Source organism: Penicillium crustosum, assembly GCF_028827405.1.
Source record: "Penicillium crustosum strain IBT 35664 chromosome Unknown utg000001l_segment0_segment0, whole genome shotgun sequence".
Taxonomy (NCBI): Eukaryota; Fungi; Ascomycota; class Eurotiomycetes; order Eurotiales; family Aspergillaceae; genus Penicillium; species Penicillium crustosum.
In genome coordinates, this window is record NW_026623122.1 from 5,497,752 (window position 1) to 5,513,721 (window position 15,970).

General features: G+C 48.0%; 7 protein-coding genes across 7 annotated transcripts; 5 read left to right on the forward strand and 2 right to left on the reverse strand.

The window, feature by feature from the left end:
- Positions 1–442: 442 nt before the first annotated feature.
- N7487_002065 (uncharacterized protein) lies at positions 443–2,362 on the reverse strand (the record flags this gene model as incomplete). Its single annotated transcript, XM_056869812.1, has 4 exons — positions 443–1,807; positions 1,863–2,101; positions 2,154–2,262; positions 2,312–2,362. The coding sequence occupies 4 exons, from the start codon at positions 2,360–2,362 to the stop codon at positions 443–445; spliced, it is 1,764 nt and encodes a 587-aa protein (XP_056734596.1).
- Positions 2,363–3,375: 1,013 nt separating this feature from the next.
- On the forward strand, positions 3,376–4,521 carry preB (alpha-factor pheromone receptor STE2; the record flags this gene model as incomplete). The annotated part of the gene is made up of 1 exon (XM_056869813.1): positions 3,376–4,521. One exon carries the CDS (start codon positions 3,376–3,378, stop codon positions 4,519–4,521), a length of 1,146 nt encoding a protein of 381 aa, XP_056734597.1.
- Positions 4,522–5,135: 614 nt separating this feature from the next.
- N7487_002067 (amphiphysin) lies at positions 5,136–6,481 on the reverse strand (the record flags this gene model as incomplete). Its single annotated transcript, XM_056869814.1, has 3 exons — positions 5,136–5,158; positions 5,210–6,244; positions 6,298–6,481. 3 exons carry the CDS (start codon positions 6,479–6,481, stop codon positions 5,136–5,138), a joined length of 1,242 nt encoding a protein of 413 aa, XP_056734598.1.
- An 852-nt stretch (positions 6,482–7,333) lies between these two features.
- On the forward strand, positions 7,334–9,073 carry N7487_002068 (IscS subfamily cysteine desulfurase; the record flags this gene model as incomplete). The annotated part of the gene is made up of 2 exons (XM_056869815.1): positions 7,334–8,434; positions 8,651–9,073. The coding sequence occupies 2 exons, from the start codon at positions 7,334–7,336 to the stop codon at positions 9,071–9,073; spliced, it is 1,524 nt and encodes a 507-aa protein (XP_056734599.1).
- Positions 9,074–9,818: 745 nt separating this feature from the next.
- On the forward strand, positions 9,819–11,488 carry N7487_002069 (uncharacterized protein; the record flags this gene model as incomplete). Its single annotated transcript, XM_056869816.1, has 9 exons — positions 9,819–10,033; positions 10,084–10,162; positions 10,217–10,333; positions 10,395–10,670; positions 10,737–10,867; positions 10,952–11,049; positions 11,114–11,203; positions 11,258–11,332; positions 11,382–11,488. 9 exons carry the CDS (start codon positions 9,819–9,821, stop codon positions 11,486–11,488), a joined length of 1,188 nt encoding a protein of 395 aa, XP_056734600.1.
- A 1,272-nt stretch (positions 11,489–12,760) lies between these two features.
- Positions 12,761–14,264, forward strand: N7487_002070 (indoleamine 2,3-dioxygenase; the record flags this gene model as incomplete). The annotated part of the gene is made up of 2 exons (XM_056869817.1): positions 12,761–13,051; positions 13,119–14,264. The coding sequence occupies 2 exons, from the start codon at positions 12,761–12,763 to the stop codon at positions 14,262–14,264; spliced, it is 1,437 nt and encodes a 478-aa protein (XP_056734601.1).
- Positions 14,265–14,888: 624 nt separating this feature from the next.
- N7487_002071 (uncharacterized protein) lies at positions 14,889–15,489 on the forward strand (the record flags this gene model as incomplete). The annotated part of the gene is made up of 2 exons (XM_056869818.1): positions 14,889–14,996; positions 15,058–15,489. 2 exons carry the CDS (start codon positions 14,889–14,891, stop codon positions 15,487–15,489), a joined length of 540 nt encoding a protein of 179 aa, XP_056734602.1.
- Positions 15,490–15,970: the final 481 nt, after the last annotated feature.

The following is a 15,970-nucleotide window of genomic DNA, read 5'->3' on the forward strand; positions in this document are numbered from 1 at the left end:
CGACTCCGTTCCTTGCAACAGACCAGTCTCAAGAGATTCTGGTTCGCTCACTCTCAACTCGGAGGTTAGGTCCCAAAGGCCGAAAGTGATATACGACTAGAAGGAACTATGGGTGGAGGTTATGCATAAGGCGAAAAGCAATGCAGTCCCTCCCACCTGGGCAGCATTCAAGCGAATTTTGCTGGCTTTTCTCCGAGGCCTCGGGTGCCGCCTGGTCTACACGGTGTATGAGGTAGATCGATCTTGCACCCACCCCTTGTGCCTGTGCTATCCCGCCAATACATGGCACAGGGGCCTGGAAGTAAAAAGGGAAAGGATCGCGAATCATTAGAAAGAGAAGAAGACAGATCTTCATATCATCTAGCTATTTCATAAGATGGGGAAAAAAGAAAGGGTATCTATAACCAAGATGTCTAGTCCACGATGCTCAGCATCCGGTAATTCATGCCACACTCTCCTCCAACCCCATTCCACGGCCGATTTTACGAATCAATGCCCGCTTGAGAAGAGCTTCACGTGCAAGACTCCGTGTATGCCGCGACCAGGAATCAACACCAATAACACCGCGGACCAGCGCAGCCTGTAACGCATAAAGAGCTTGCTGTATACCTTGCTCCTCGGCGACCAAATCATATAGCTGTTTCCCTACTACGGTGGGCGCGACCAGGACATCATCAATCGGGGGCAGGCCAGGAGTGTCTCCAGGAGTAGCGGAGGTTGAAGGAGCGCTAGATGTGGAAATGGATGTAGAACGAGCCTGTGTGTCTGCGATGGTGGCGTCGGCGCGATGGATGGATTGCTGTAGGACAGTAGTGTTGGATTGAAGGGTCGCGTGGAGAGTATTTAGCGCCGAGATTTCCCCCTGCAGCGTGGCCATGGCGGCATGCAGGGATCGTGATTGTGAGACGAGGGATTGCGCTGCCGTGTCGGATTGTGCAGCGTTAGCGCGGAGGGTTTCCGCCAGTGTCTGGGACACGGCATGAAGAAGTGCATCTTTCTCCGGGTTTGGTGGGATGGGAGGTGCTGGCCCCGCCGGTGCAATTGAGGGTAGCTCGACTTCAAATGGTGAGGTTAGAAGGTCGGGTGTGTCGGTCTTTGTGGGAGCTGCTGGGGGTGGACGGGGATAATTGGATGGGTATGGAGAATGTTGGGGGTATGGGGGGCCAGACGGTTGCTGGTGTGGTTGATGGGGGAGTTGCGGCTGCAGAGGCAAGTGAGGCCCCGCGGCATTAGCTTGAGGATGGACCTGGCTTGATATACTAGATCCAGCTCCATGCTGAACCGGCGCTCCGCTGTTTCTATAATACGGTGCTTGATTATGCGTCAACTGGGGCGGAATTGGCTGTCCCGATGGCTGATGGGTTGGTGGCTGTGACAAGGGACGGGGGCTGCTTATCTGTCCTCCATTTTGGCTTGGAGGCACGTAATGGTGGTATGGGGGGATCCCTGGACTAGCCAATTGTGTGGATAAAGATGCTTGACGAGAATCTTGCGCTTTTGGTGGGAGCGGAGGTAGTGGTGGGGGAGATCCATACTGATCAGCCGGGTGCCGTTGTTGTTGCTGCCGATGCTCGCCAGCTGCGCCTGGCTTCGGCGGGGGAGGCGGCGGAATCTGGTTCTGGCTTGCTGGCGGAGATATAGGCTGAGCTTGTCTCGAAGGTCCGACACCGGGTGGAAGGGGAGGTAATGGTGGGGGTGTTTGGGTAGCTTCCGATTGAGGCTGTGGCACTTGTTGCCTGTATCGGACAGGTGGCTCCTTGGCAAATATATCCTGAAGAATAGAAAGAAGGTCGGCGATGGTGGATCTCTGTGAATATAATGGTTAGCAGTCGTCTGCCAACTCATATCTTGTAAGCACTAACATCCCATGCTTCGGCCCAGTGTGCCAGATAGTGATGGTACACCTGTCCCTCCAGTGTCACATGTTGCCCAACTCGGACAGTCATTTCCTGTGTTGGGGTCACATAGACAATTGGAGGCTCGCGTGGGTATGTATTTGGAATCCAAAGCGCAATGGGGAATCGGTACGTCGTGCCTCGGAAGGTGACAGGCAACGTGCCCACGAGGTGAAGGAGGAGGGCTGAGAAGCCTGTCTCATAGGCTGTTGGGGCATCAGAAACAAGAACCTAATATGCACTTGGGAGATAACTCACTATAGACATCTGTTCGAGGGGAAAGCGAGGGGTACTGGGAGAGCGCATTGGCAACATCGTGGTAGGTCCGGTTTGGGTCGCGGTAGGTCTGTTGTGGATCATAGTGATCCTGTGGGGTTTAGTAGATGGATAAGATGGAGATTTTGGGTGAGACCAACTTTGGACAAGACACTATACAGCCAATTCAGTGTCCTCTGAGGGACCGCCATAGCTCGAGTGAATGGGAAAAGGGTTGGAGTCGCGAGGTTTCCTCTTCCCCGCAGGTTTTCTTGGCGAAGGGCCTCGTTAGTCTTTTCGTGATTATTCTTGTAAGATATGTTTAAGATATACTAAATGTAGAACATAGATGCAATTTATTAGCCTCTGATCTCCAGGCTACATATGTATCCATGTATGGACAGCTATAGTATACATAAGCAAGTTATTCCGCGGGTGACTGTCAACACCTCCACCTGGGCAGGGCTTACACCTTCACCATTTCACCATTTCACCATTTCACCATCTTGCCTCACTTTTGCCCTTCATATACGAATACAAGTTCAAGTCTGAAACCAAAAATATCACACCTTTTTTCAGTTGACAGTTGAAGACACCAGGTCTCGAGGAGCGAGACAGACTCGCTAATTGATAAGCTTAACAGGCTCAATCGCCTGTGAATCAGAGACCTCTTGTCTTATATGACACCATCTAGGCCCCATCAAGACTCTCTATCTCCGAGAGAAGATTAACCCATGGAATCCTTGAATTCTTGAATCCATGGAAATCCTCAATATCTGAAGTCGGGGCTTCTATCCTGGAAACCCGAAACAAAGAAACCCAACTTTGTCGACTCCAACTTCACAACCGAGCCAGTGATATTCAGACGACCAAGGCCTATTTTGGGGCATTCTGAAGATCTCATGCAACATGATTACCCGTTGCCTACAAACTTTTGGGCCACTTCTTTGTTTCATTTAATATTGTTCTCCCCATTCCCTTAGTATTGTTCTTTTCTACTTACAATGTAGGGTCTCATAATGACTTGGATTGGGTATTGCCTTCGCCATTGTCTGTCTCGGCTTCTATGACGCTGGCCATTCACCCTGATTCTCTTGATACTGCCAATGATTTATATTGTCTATATCTTTACAAGTCTGCAAAAGGCTTTAAACACTTCGATCCTTCTATACATACCCTTGACCGATCTTTGATTCCTACCAACTGAATTTCAAATTTCGAAGCCATGGCGGCGACACCATCTCCAAGTCCTCCATTCGATCCATATACCCAGAATGTCACATTTCACCTAGCGGATGGCAGTGAGCTCCCCGTCCCAGTACAAGCACTGGACGTCTTTGTCATGTACAATGTCCGGGTGTGCATCAATTACGGTTGTCAATTTGGAGCGTCGTTCACCTTGCTAGTGATTCTTCTGCTTCTGACCCAATCTGACAAGCGCCGTTCGGCGGTTTTTATCCTGAATGGTCTGGCCTTGTTCCTCAACAGTGGGCGTCTGCTTTTTCAAGTCATCCATTTCTCTACTCCATTCGAAGAAGTATACCAATTCGTCTCCAGCGACTATTCATCCGTGCCGTGGAGCGCATACGCCGTTTCCATCGTGGCTGTCGTTCTCAACACCCTAGTCATCGTCTGCATCGAAGCATCGCTTGTGATTCAAGTCCACGTGGTTTGCTCTACACTACGTCGTCGATACCGACATCCTCTACTGTTGTTATCTATCCTGGTCGCCCTTGTACCGATTGGATTCCGCTGTGCATGGATGGTTGTGAATTGCAACGCCATCATTACACTCAACTACATGTCTGAGATATGGTGGATAGAAAGCGCAACCAACATCTGCGTCACCATCAGCATCTGCTTCTTCTGTGTCATCTTTGTCACCAAGCTCGGATTCGCCATTAAACAGCGCCGCCGACTCGGGGTGCGCGAATTTGGTCCGATGAAAGTTATCTTCGTCATGGGCTGCCAGACCATGGTTGTGCCGGCCATTTTCTCCATCATCCAGTACTACATCACTGTGCCAGAACTGGCCTCCAACGTGGTGACCCTGGTCGTCATCTCACTCCCACTCTCGTCAATTTGGGCCGGCGCCGCCCTCGAACACTTACGACGTTCCGGAAGCCAAGATCATCATCGCCGACCCAACTTATGGCGGGCCCTTGTTGGCGGTGCGGAAAGTGTACTGTCTCCCACGAAAGATAGTCCAACGAGCCTGTCTGCCATGTCTGCTGCGCAGACTCTGTGCTACTCGGATCATACCATGAGCAAGGGCTCACAGAACTCCCGGGACACTGATGCTTTCTATGGAATAGCAGTTGAGCACGATATTTCGATCGATCGAGTCCAAAGGAACAATTCAATCGTGTGATGGGACACAGCGCTCGGAAGTTTGAAGATATCCTTCCCTTTCATTTTGACGTACATGATTCTGGCCAGAAACCGACTTTACATGTACATGCTTTTTTTTCTTCTTCTCCCTTTGTGGGTTTTATACAAGTTCAATATTCCTTTTTATCTTAATTTGCAAAGTGTAGATGCATTCTTAATACCAACTCCACATTCATTCATCTTCACTTTTTACTGTTTTGAAGACTTGTAGTTGCATTACATCTATGGATGCGCCGTAAATCTAGAAAGCAAGATAAAAGACCAAAAAGGCTTCCCATGCTCTCTTATAGTCTTTCTCATTGATGCATGTCTATATCAAGGAACTGATTGTACTATAAGTTCAAATGGAATCTCGACAGCAAACAAAGAAACGTACCCATGGAGGGTAGATTAGAATATGTATGAAGCTTGTGCAAGGAGTACAGCCAAATCTACTGGATGCAACAAAAAGCGAGGAGCTGAGTCAAGTGAATTAACAATACAAAAAAAGGGGGGGAAAGACACAAATATTTACAAACAAAACGCTCTATGTTCAGAACCACATGTGCGCCAGAGCAAAAGGAGAAGGGCTAGAAAGTTAATAAAATCCCGGTGCTAATTCAATTGCACATAGTTGGCTAAGTTGAACGTTAGCAAATGTACTAAAATAAAAGGACTGAAACACTTACCCGGAAACTGGCCCTCCCGGCCTGCAATTCGCCCAGACCACCATTCATTGGTATTTTCGGTGCGCTGGACAATTTCGATGACATCACCAGCCGAGAATCCCAGATCACCGTGTGCCTGAGCCTCGTAGTCATAAAGAGCGGTGACAGTCTCAACCGGCTTACTGAGATGGGATGGCTTTGCCCGTGGAGGAGGCGGGGCAGGCTTGCTCTTGGCGGCGGCAGAGAAACTGCTTCCTGTCGGACTGGGACTGACGGCGGCAGACGAATAAGGTGGTGGAGGGTTGTCATCGGTGACGGTGGACCCGGAACGGCCTCGGCCGATGGAGCTCTTGCTATCGGCTCCCTTGCCCGGAGGTCCCAGCTTGGATCCGGAGCGGCGGACACCTTGGGTTTTAAAGTGCACGATAGTAAGAGCTTCAGCTTGCTCCTTAATATCGCCGCGCTTCTGCTCAAAGGCCTCTTCAACATCGAGTTGAAGGTTGAAATAACTGATGTTCATGCCCTGCATTCGTTCGTGGAGAGTGTAGAAGACGTTGAGTTGCATATAGTAGAAGGACTGGAAGAGCGGGCGGATGAACTCGGCTTCGAGGGCGAACAGCTTGGGCAGTTCGTCCTTCAGCAAATCGTTGTAATAATTAAACTCCTGGGTTGACTGCTCAACATCGTTCTCGGCTTTGTATAGTGCTTTCTCGTCTTTGAGCGATTTGTCCTTCTTCTCTTCCAGCTTTTTCAGTGTGGCGTTGCGGCGGTCAAAGTCCAGCTTCTTGTGATCACGCTTAACCGCAACCTTCCGGATCACCTTGATCACCTCGAGGAGTTGGTCGGCAGGGCTAATGATGCGGGTGTCGATCATCTCCAGCTCGGGGGCTAGGGCCTCTTGCAGTTCCTTGACGATGACTTCATATTCCTCACAGGCCTGAATGCCCTCGGCATTTCCTTCGTATTGATAGGAGGTGGGATCGGAGGCGCGACCGGAGATGGGTTTGTAGATTTCGGCGATTGCCTTGGAGAATTCGATTTGGTGGCTCAACATGCCTGCGCACGCGGTCAGTACCGGGGTGTAAAGATTGAGAGTTAAAAAGACTCACCATTAATGGCGGCAAAGTATTTCTTGGACTCATCGTGTAGCTTCTTGGTCTCTTTCTCAAGCTCATCAAAGCGGCGTTCGGCATCGGAATAGACAGCATCCTTTGTATGCTCACCAATGTTGAACTTGACCTTGAACTGCTGTGGCGCACGCGCAATGCTTTTCTGGAAACCTTTGAAACTCATGATGTGAATAAGATTAAGGAGAGAGGTAAAGTCGAGAGAAAGTGCCAAGGTGGGGGGGAAGAAGAAGGGCGAACCCGAACCTTTTCAATGACATAAGACTCTGCCAGCGTTGTACGGAGCTGATGTCCATTGTGGCTGTACGGAGTACATATTTCGCTTTTATACTATTTCACACTATTTTGGACTATTTTATACGCTAATATTCTGCCTTATGATTGTGTGGCGCATTATGTTCAAAATTAGGCACCTGGATTATTACTACCAACAGATTATTACCCGTGGACAATACTATTCTACTACATACCATAGTTCCTATGCTTATTATAGAGTATACATACACACCTATTATAATAGCCTACATATGTAGAACCTCGAACGGTTACATACATCTCTACACTCTACTTTGTACAAAGCAGTTTCTCCCCCGGCAGCCCTACCCGAGAAAATCCCAAGAACCATCAAATTAAAGAACCCCAGTCCGATCGTCATCATTGGACCATCATTCCTTTGGGACGTGCGGGGGGGGGCTAACTTGGCAATTGGAATATGGGAATACCTGAAGTCAGAAGAGGAGTTTTAAACTAATCAATATGATATCATCATAAGCGTTATAAAATAGAGAACTGAAGATATGTTATAGTACTGGAAGTGCTGAAGAATGGAGAATATATCTGAAAGGGGAAAGCTCATACCTCCGTGCTGCCTCAGGCACCACGGATAAACCCAATTGGGAAATTCCCGAGATCTTTAGTCATTGAGAGATGCCGCGCCCGGGCGGTGATAACAAAAAGTCGGGGTTGTGTTTCCTTCTTCATCCCACCTACAAGGATATTGGCACATATCATCTTCATAATGACAAGTGCTGTTCCTACTGCTTGGAGACAGGCCTCTGCCTTCTCCAGGCGCCTTTCAACCTATGGTTCTCGGGCTCCTCGAGTCCTCGCCACCGGACTGCGCGGTGCTCGGTCTTATGTCTCCGAGACGAAAGTTGGCCAAGCTCAGGTTAATATCGAGACGGCCATCAAAGAGGAACAAAAGTCTTTCATGAATCAGTCCCATATGGCACCCCAGAATGTCAAGCTCCCCGGATCCGCAACCTCTGGTGACGCGGCGATGAGCCCCTCGGCCGGCATCCTGAAGCAGGCCACCGTTATGGACCAGGGCACCCGTCCCATCTACCTCGATATGCAAGCCACCACACCTCTGGATCCCCGCGTTTTGGATAGCATGCTTCCTTACCTCACCGGCATCTACGGTAACCCGCACTCGCGCACACACGCCTACGGTTGGGAGTCGGAGAAGGGAGTCGAGGAGGCTCGCGAGCATATCGCCAAATTGATCGGGGCCGACCCCAAGGAGATCATTTTCACAAGTGGTGCGACGGAGAGCAACAACATGAGTCTGAAGGGTGTGGCGCGGTTCTTTGGTCGCTCGGGAAAGAAGAATCACATCATCACTACCCAGACTGAACACAAGTGTGTGCTCGACAGTTGCCGACACTTGCAGGATGAAGGATTCGAGGTGACTTACCTGCCAGTTCAGAGCAATGGTTTGATTCGCATGTCGGATCTTGAGGCGGCTATGCGCCCGGAGACTTGCATTGTCAGTGTTATGGCCGTCAACAACGAGATCGGTGTGATCCAGCCAATGGAGGAGATTGGCCGTCTCTGCCGGTCCAAGAAGGTGTTCTTCCACACCGACGGTGCCCAGGCCGTTGGAAAGATCCCGTTGGATGTCAACAAGCTGAACATCGATTTGATGTCGATTTCTAGCCACAAGATTTACGGTCCCAAGGGTATTGGTGCCTGCTTCGTGCGTCGTCGCCCGCGTGTCCGTCTTGATCCTCTCATCACTGGTGGTGGACAGGAAAGAGGTCTACGCAGTGGTACCTTGGCCCCTCATCTGGCAGTGGGCTTTGGTGAGGCTTGCCGAATTGCCGCCCAAGATATGGAGGTAAGCTTTCTCTCCTCGTTTTTTAAATTTCCTATTTCCATTATTGCCACGATTTTTATGTACTGCAATAAACGTCTATTTGGAATCATTGGGATATTGCATGTTCTTTGGACTTGGCACTCAACTCCAATGATGTCAACTGCGCATAATGAGCCGGCAGACTGATGAACTTGAATTTTGGCCCGTCTTCGAAATGATAACTGACTGATCGAACAGTATGACACCAAGCACATTGATCGCTTGTCTAAGCGTCTGAGCGAGGGCCTCCTTGCTATGGAACACACCACACTGAATGGTGACCCCGAGCACCACTACCCTGGCTGCGTGAACATCTCATTTGCCTACGTCGAGGGTGAATCTCTACTGATGGCGTTGAACGACATTGCACTGTCATCGGGTAGTGCCTGTACCTCTGCCTCTCTGGAACCTAGTTACGTGCTGCGCGCTCTGGGCAGCAGCGACGAGAGTGCCCACAGCAGTATCCGTTTCGGTATCGGCCGATTCACCTCGGACGAGGAGATCGACTATGTTCTCAAGGCTGTCCAGGCACGTGTATCTTTCTTGCGTGAACTGAGTCCGCTTTGGGAGTTGGTGCAGGAGGGAATTGATCTGAACACGATCGAATGGAGCCAGCACTGATCATATTAATCTTGATTTGAGAAAAAAATCCCATTAGGGACGGCGTTGAAGTGTAACAACATCGGATTTGTACAGACTGAGAATAATCACCTCGCAATTAACTACTCTCTACCTTCCTATTTAAGCCCTTGATTCCTTGTACGTCACCCGCATCGCCTTAAGCTTCTCTCTGAGGTCATAAAGAACATTTGAGCAAGTTTTTGCAAGTTTTATAGCCCTCAGGTGATCAATCCTAGCCAAATGATGTTTGATTAGCCTTCAATTATTCCTCTCGGCCCCAAGCCCCGTAATCCAAAGGCGCTTCTACTCTTTAGCAAGGAAGTTAAAGGATTTATCTACCGAGAGTCAACTCACAGTTTGCGCTTGATTCCTATCCTTTTAAGATGGCCTTGGCTCTAAAAAAAAGACACAGTTTGGATAGAAAACAGCTACACTGACAATGCATATCTTCCTCATCCTTTGCGCAATTGGGGGCAATGTGGCCGCCATAGCTGGTCACCGACCCTCTGAGCTCCGAGTCATAACCTCTTCGGGCTTTGTGAACGGAATATATAACGATTCTGCACAGACTGTACGGGCGTTTCTTGGAATTCCATATGCCGAGCCCCCAGTTCAACAGCTGCGATGGGCACCACCACGTCCTAAATCACCACCTCGAAGACCCATCGATGCATCTTCCTTCAGCAGTCCCTGTCCCCAAGTGTATAGGTACTCCAATGAGTCTATTTATAGTGTTCTTCCGTCTATGATATGGAACTCTGGCGACATGTCTGAAGACTGTCTGTATCTGAACATTTGGACACCTTCTCTCTGGCATCGAGGCTACAGGGGGCTTTGCGGGGCAGCAGTCATGATGTTCATTCATGGAGGAAGCTATGACACAGGAGGCAGTTCGGTTGGTTACTACGATGGCACGAATTTAGTACAGGATCAGGATGATCTGATTGTTGTTACCTTCAAGTAAGGAGACGCTGGGCTTTGTCCATTCAAATCACTAAACTGTGGGTTAGTTATCGACTCAATGTCTTTGGGTTTCCTAATGCGCCAGATATCGACCCGTCTAAGCAAAACCTTGGGCTTTTGGACCAGGTAAATTTTGAAAGTGTATGGTTGATAGTATGGATAAACTAATCAGATATTTAGCGATTGGCAATCGAGTGGGTTTATAAAAACATAGCCAGATTCGGTGGTGATCCAGATAGGATTCTTCTGTTTGGTCAATCTGCTGGGGCTTCTTCAGTTGATATTCATTCATACGCAGTGAGCACCTTTCAATATCTTGGGACTTTTCACCTATGTCCAAATGACTGATCTCTGATAGTACCCAGATGATCCTATCGTTAGCGCACTTGCTTTCCACTCTGGCACCGCTCCATTACTGACTTCAGCTCCTGATCATCAAAGTTGGAATGAGCTGTCTACTGTTCTTGGATGTGGCGTAGGAGCTGAATCTTTTCAATGCATGAGACAAGTCCCAATGACGAAGATTGTCGAAACAAGGGCCAATGGAAGTTATAGCTTTTATCCGATTGTGGATAATGTCCTTGTCTTTTCCGATTATGCCGCTCGAGCTAAAATGGGGAAGTTGGCACAATTGGTATGTACTTGACCGTTCATTTTCCTTTTATGTGTCTTGCTGGGCTAACCTTGTTTGGAACCCTAGCCAACATTGGGAGGGAGTAATGAACGTGAAGTCACGGCTTTCTTACCGTTAAATCAAACATCCGTTGATGAGACAACAATCTCTACGCTCAGTCAAAAAATTTATAACTGTCCCCTCCGGGAATCTGTGAGGTAAGAGCCGATAGGATTTCTCATTTTGAATTGCTCCAACTACATACATGTATGTATTGGTCTAATACTCATCCATGGATGTAGGATTCGATTGAGTCAGCACGTGCCAACTTGGAGGTATCTATACCATGGGAATTTTAGCAATGTCAGCCCAACTCCATGGCTTGGGGCGTACCACGGGTGTAAGAAGAAACTAACCCTTTCACCAGCCCTTTCCTTGTTCATTTTGATTTAACCGCATGATAGCTGAGATACCTATTGTCTTTGGAACTTATGATAAGTCCAGGGCGATCCCGCCATCCGCCAGGGAGGTTGAAGTCAGTGAATACATGCAAGGTAATCCCTTCCACGATGAAGGCTAGACGTTGTCTAGATTGATAAATTTCCTAGGAGCTTGGGTTGCATTTGCCAAGGATCCTTGTATGGGATTGAGCGAGTATGGATGGCCACCGTTCAGCTTTGATGGTAAATGTGCTGGGTTATTGTTCAATTTCTCTAACTGACCATCAGATAGAGCCTACCTTGATCAATCTCGCCCTGAATAATACGGTCGAGGCAATATTTACTTCTGCCAGTCCGTGGGATACCTCTTGCGAAGCTCCCACTCGATCTGAGTTATGAGGTTTGGTATCGTTAGATTGTGGTACAATGGTACTAGGGTGTTTCCAGACTCATTTGAAATGTGTTCCATGGTTATTTACCGAGCTTTGCATGCATATATGTAGGTGAGAGTGACACAGTGAAGACTGTACTATGTACTATGTACCTTGGGGGTTATGCTTTGTTCTAATGTATATACCTCGGGCCTCGGAAATACTCCGAGGTGGGCAGAGGTGCCCAGGTGGGAATGGTACAATTATTATTAAGCATCGATGCCTTGTGTATTAGGCATATATATTTATGTGTATGGTAGTGAGAAAGAAAAGGAGAAAAAGAGAAATGGTCAATATAAATAAATATAGAATATAGAATAGATCATAGATGAGATCCATGGATAGAATGAGGTTCAATCTAAATGTCAGCCATGCGTTTCCCCCTTGATCAAGGTTGACGATCCTGAGTGAAGCGAATTTGAAGCCAAATTAAGCGAAAAGGCGAAAATGCCCGAAAATGGCTCATTTCCCGTTTTTTTCCCGGGTTAGGCCCCTTTGACTCGCACCCAATTTCTTTTTCGCTTAAATTGCCACTCCACTGGGGTCTCGCGGATGCACCCAGTCTATCTTGGCAGACTATCATTTGATTGTATAGCCATATAAAATGTACCTAAAATGTACTCTTATACTATTTAATTACTATCTGATCCTCCCATTGACCTCCTCTAAAACTTCCCCGGGGTCCTCTAAAAAGAAACGTCTTTTCCTTCCCCCCCTTCCTACTCTTCCTATGTCGGAGTTGCTCAACTCTATTATTATCGTCCTTGTCATCTTATGATTATCTTTATTAACCCTTTTTACCTTGATTAGAAATGTGTTCTTGGTACTTACCTTCCAGGGATCCCCGGTGAAATTACGTGCTCTTCTGAAACTCGGTCCGATGAGAGAAAAAACTCTGACTATTTAGCCATGGAATGTCCATTGTCATTTATTCTATTTATTCCATATACTCCATTTATTCCATTTATTGGAGAAATTATGATGATAATATAATTCCGACTTGAATCCTATTTCTCTTCCGTCATCCTCCGCAGAATTTAGCCTGGGGAAAGTCATACTTTGGATTCCGGATCGTTCCTGGTCGGATCTTTCTGACCTCTCTGACCTTTTCTGGTATAATCCATATAATCCTCCTGGATTCCAACTTCTCATCTTCTCAACCTTCATTCATTTGCATTTATCTTTTATTTTCATTGCCTTGAACATCCTTGAATCCCTGAATTTCGGTGGCAACGAGACTATGTTACCTCCCGTGCCAAACCCTTCCGACTTTGGAATCACTTCCGATTACGGTTTCCTCCCTCCTGAACTGCCCTTGGAGATTCTCCCCGACACTTATTATGCTAAATGGGAGAACATTATTGGGAATCTCCACCATTTGATATTAAGCAAACGTCTACAATCTGTAGTGGATCGTCTCCCTATACTTTCTGTCACACACCTACAGACAGACGCCGAGTGGCGTCGTGCGTATGTCATCCTGGTCTTCATACTGCATGGCTATGTATGGGGTGGCAATACACCTACAGAGGTACCGGCCCACCCACCCTATTGGTCTCCCTCCAAAAAAAAGTAGATGTACTAATTTATCTTTCAAGAGGATTCCACCTCAACTTACAGTCCCCTTATTCCAAGTCTGTGAACGACTCGAATTACCTCCTGTGGCAACCTATGCTGGAGTCTGCCTTTGGAATTACAAACCGATCTTCTCCCACGAGCCAGCCACCAACTTGGAAAACCTAGCTTGCCTACAAACCTTCACTGGATCTCTAGATGAACAATGGTTCTACCTAGTTTCAGTCGCCATAGAAGCACGTGGGGCCCCTGCTATCCCCGTGATGCTGAAGGCCATCACCGCAGCCCGCACAGGAAACACCCAGATTGTAACCGAGTGCCTACAGCGACTAGCGGAAACCATCGATGAGACCACCGCCTTGCTGCAGAGGATGTATGAAAACTGCGATCCATATGTCTTCTACAACCGTATCCGCCCTTACCTAGCTGGAAGTAAGAACATGGGTGATGCCGGATTACCAAACGGGCTGCTGTACGACGATGGTCACAATCCCGAGTACCGGCAGTACGGAGGAGGCAGCAACGCCCAAAGCTCCCTCATCCAATTCTTCGACATCGTCCTCGGAGTGGAACACCGACCAACCGGTACAAGTCGCAAAGACAGTGAGAGCACGGGAGATACCAAGGCCCGAAATAGCTTCATCCACGACATGCGCACCTACATGCCTGGTCCTCACCGGCGATTCCTGGAGCAGATTGACTCGGTAGCAAATATCCGCTCCTTTGTCGAGGCGCGACGTGGAGACTCGGCGTTGTGCATTGCCTACGACGCTTGTCTAGCCATGTTGCGCGTTCTACGCGACAAGCATATTACCATTGTCTCCCGTTATATCATCCTGCAGTCCCGCAGTGCACGTCAGCCTTTTCAACCTGCCAACCCAAGCATCCCGAAGACGACGAACCTTGCAAGCGCGACTCCAACTGATAAGAAGAAGCTGCGTGGTACCGGTGGCACAGCACTCATTCCGTTCCTGAAGCAAGCTCGAGATGAAACTGGGGAGCCTGCTATTGATGCCTGGGCACGACGGCTGCTGAGCAATGGCCCTGCTGACAAGAAGTTTGCTTCGCTGAGCAAGGTTGGCGAGCAACCAGATGGTCATCTCGAGGTTGTCGGTCTCTGTGGAACATGGACAGCTGAAGAGAATGAGGGTGGAATTTGTCACTGGTAGTGGTACATCTCGTTTTCTTTTCTTTCCCCCCTTTTTTTTTCGGGTTTAATCTTTTGAGCGTGGCATTGCATGTGTATTTATTTATGTACGCCGTACGCGGCGACTTGGTGTTTGGGAACTTGCATTGAACTTATGATTATCATAGTATGCTCTATCAACTAGGTGCTGTGCTATTGAATACAAAGGATCTTTATATGGACAATTTTCTCATGGACTTGTAGATCACATCACACAGAGAGATATCTATACCAATGTACTGAATCGAGTAACTACATAGGCAATACAACATTGTAGAAACTTCCAACTCCATCTGGAAAACCTTGGCTTGGATATGACGCTCATTCGTTTCAGCCCCGGCGTCATCCGGGGCTGTAATTCACGTGATATGACATCATCCGATGACGTAGTTCATCATGATAGTTTGTTGAACTTCAATCTTGGAAGATTAGGTTGGAGAAGGAGCTAGAATACGGGGCTTGGATAACTATGAATTATGTATATAAGGATAGAAATTTCCTGCCATGATGTTCATTATTCACTACTTCATCAACCAATTCATCCTTCAACATTCTACCATCTCTTAACTACCAACTACTACTATCTACCATCTACCATCCAATCATCATGTCTGACAACACTGGCAACGCTTCGACTGGTCAGTCGTACATCGACCAAGCTACTGGTCTTGCCCAGCGCGCTATGGGAGCCGTGACTGGCGACTCTTCCACTCAGGTAAGCACTCATTCTAGTCCCCCGGCCCCAACACGCATACCACAATACTAACTCCTCTCAGACCAAGGGTGAACTCAAGCACGAAGAAGGCCAAGCCAAAAGAGATGCCTCCCACACAACCGCCAAGTTGGGTCCGTTCACCGCCGACCCGAATACCGGAGCCGTTGCCAAAGACGACCCTAAGCGCGACACAGGATCCTGGGACCAGACCATCGGCTCTGCCAAGGAGTCGGTCGGCAACTTGATCGGAAACGAGAACCTGCGCCGCACCGGAGCCGAGCAGAACGCTGCCGGCAAGGAACAAGAGGCTAAGGGTCAGCTTAAGGACTGGGGCGAGGGTATTCAGAACCGCGCCCAGGGGACTCTTGGATCCATTGGTGCTGCTGTCACTGGTAACCGCGCCGAGGAGGAGAAGTATCGTGATATGCATGACGAGGGCAAGGTCCGCCAGCGTGGTGCTGAAGCCGATATGGCTAAGAAGGGTGGTGTTTAAACTTGACTGGAGATGATCTCTTGAGTTTGGGTTTTCTTTCTCTTTCTCATGCTTGTTTTTCTATGATGACCTTTTTACGATGGCCTTGCTATGATATCCAAATTGATGCCTCGTTTTTATTTTACTTTTACTTTTACTTGTAATTGTGTAATGGAGATGTACTCCGTAGAAAAGTGTTAAACGGATGAAGCCACCACAATGACCTATAGTAACCTATCAGAACTCTGCCCTGTTCTCTTTTTTTGGGAGGTACTATCGTATTTTGGCTATTTTCGATGCACATGTGAAAGTTACAGGGATTTATAGTAGATCCATCAAGTTTCTCTATGCGATACTACGATAGTGGCTACATTTCCCCGCAAATGATCAAATTCCTCGAGGATCTGACCGACTGGCATTTGATTCTGGCCGAGGTTGAGCTGAAAAGATCTAGAATTATAGAAATTAATTTAAATAATTGATTTAGTGACTGAATGTTGTC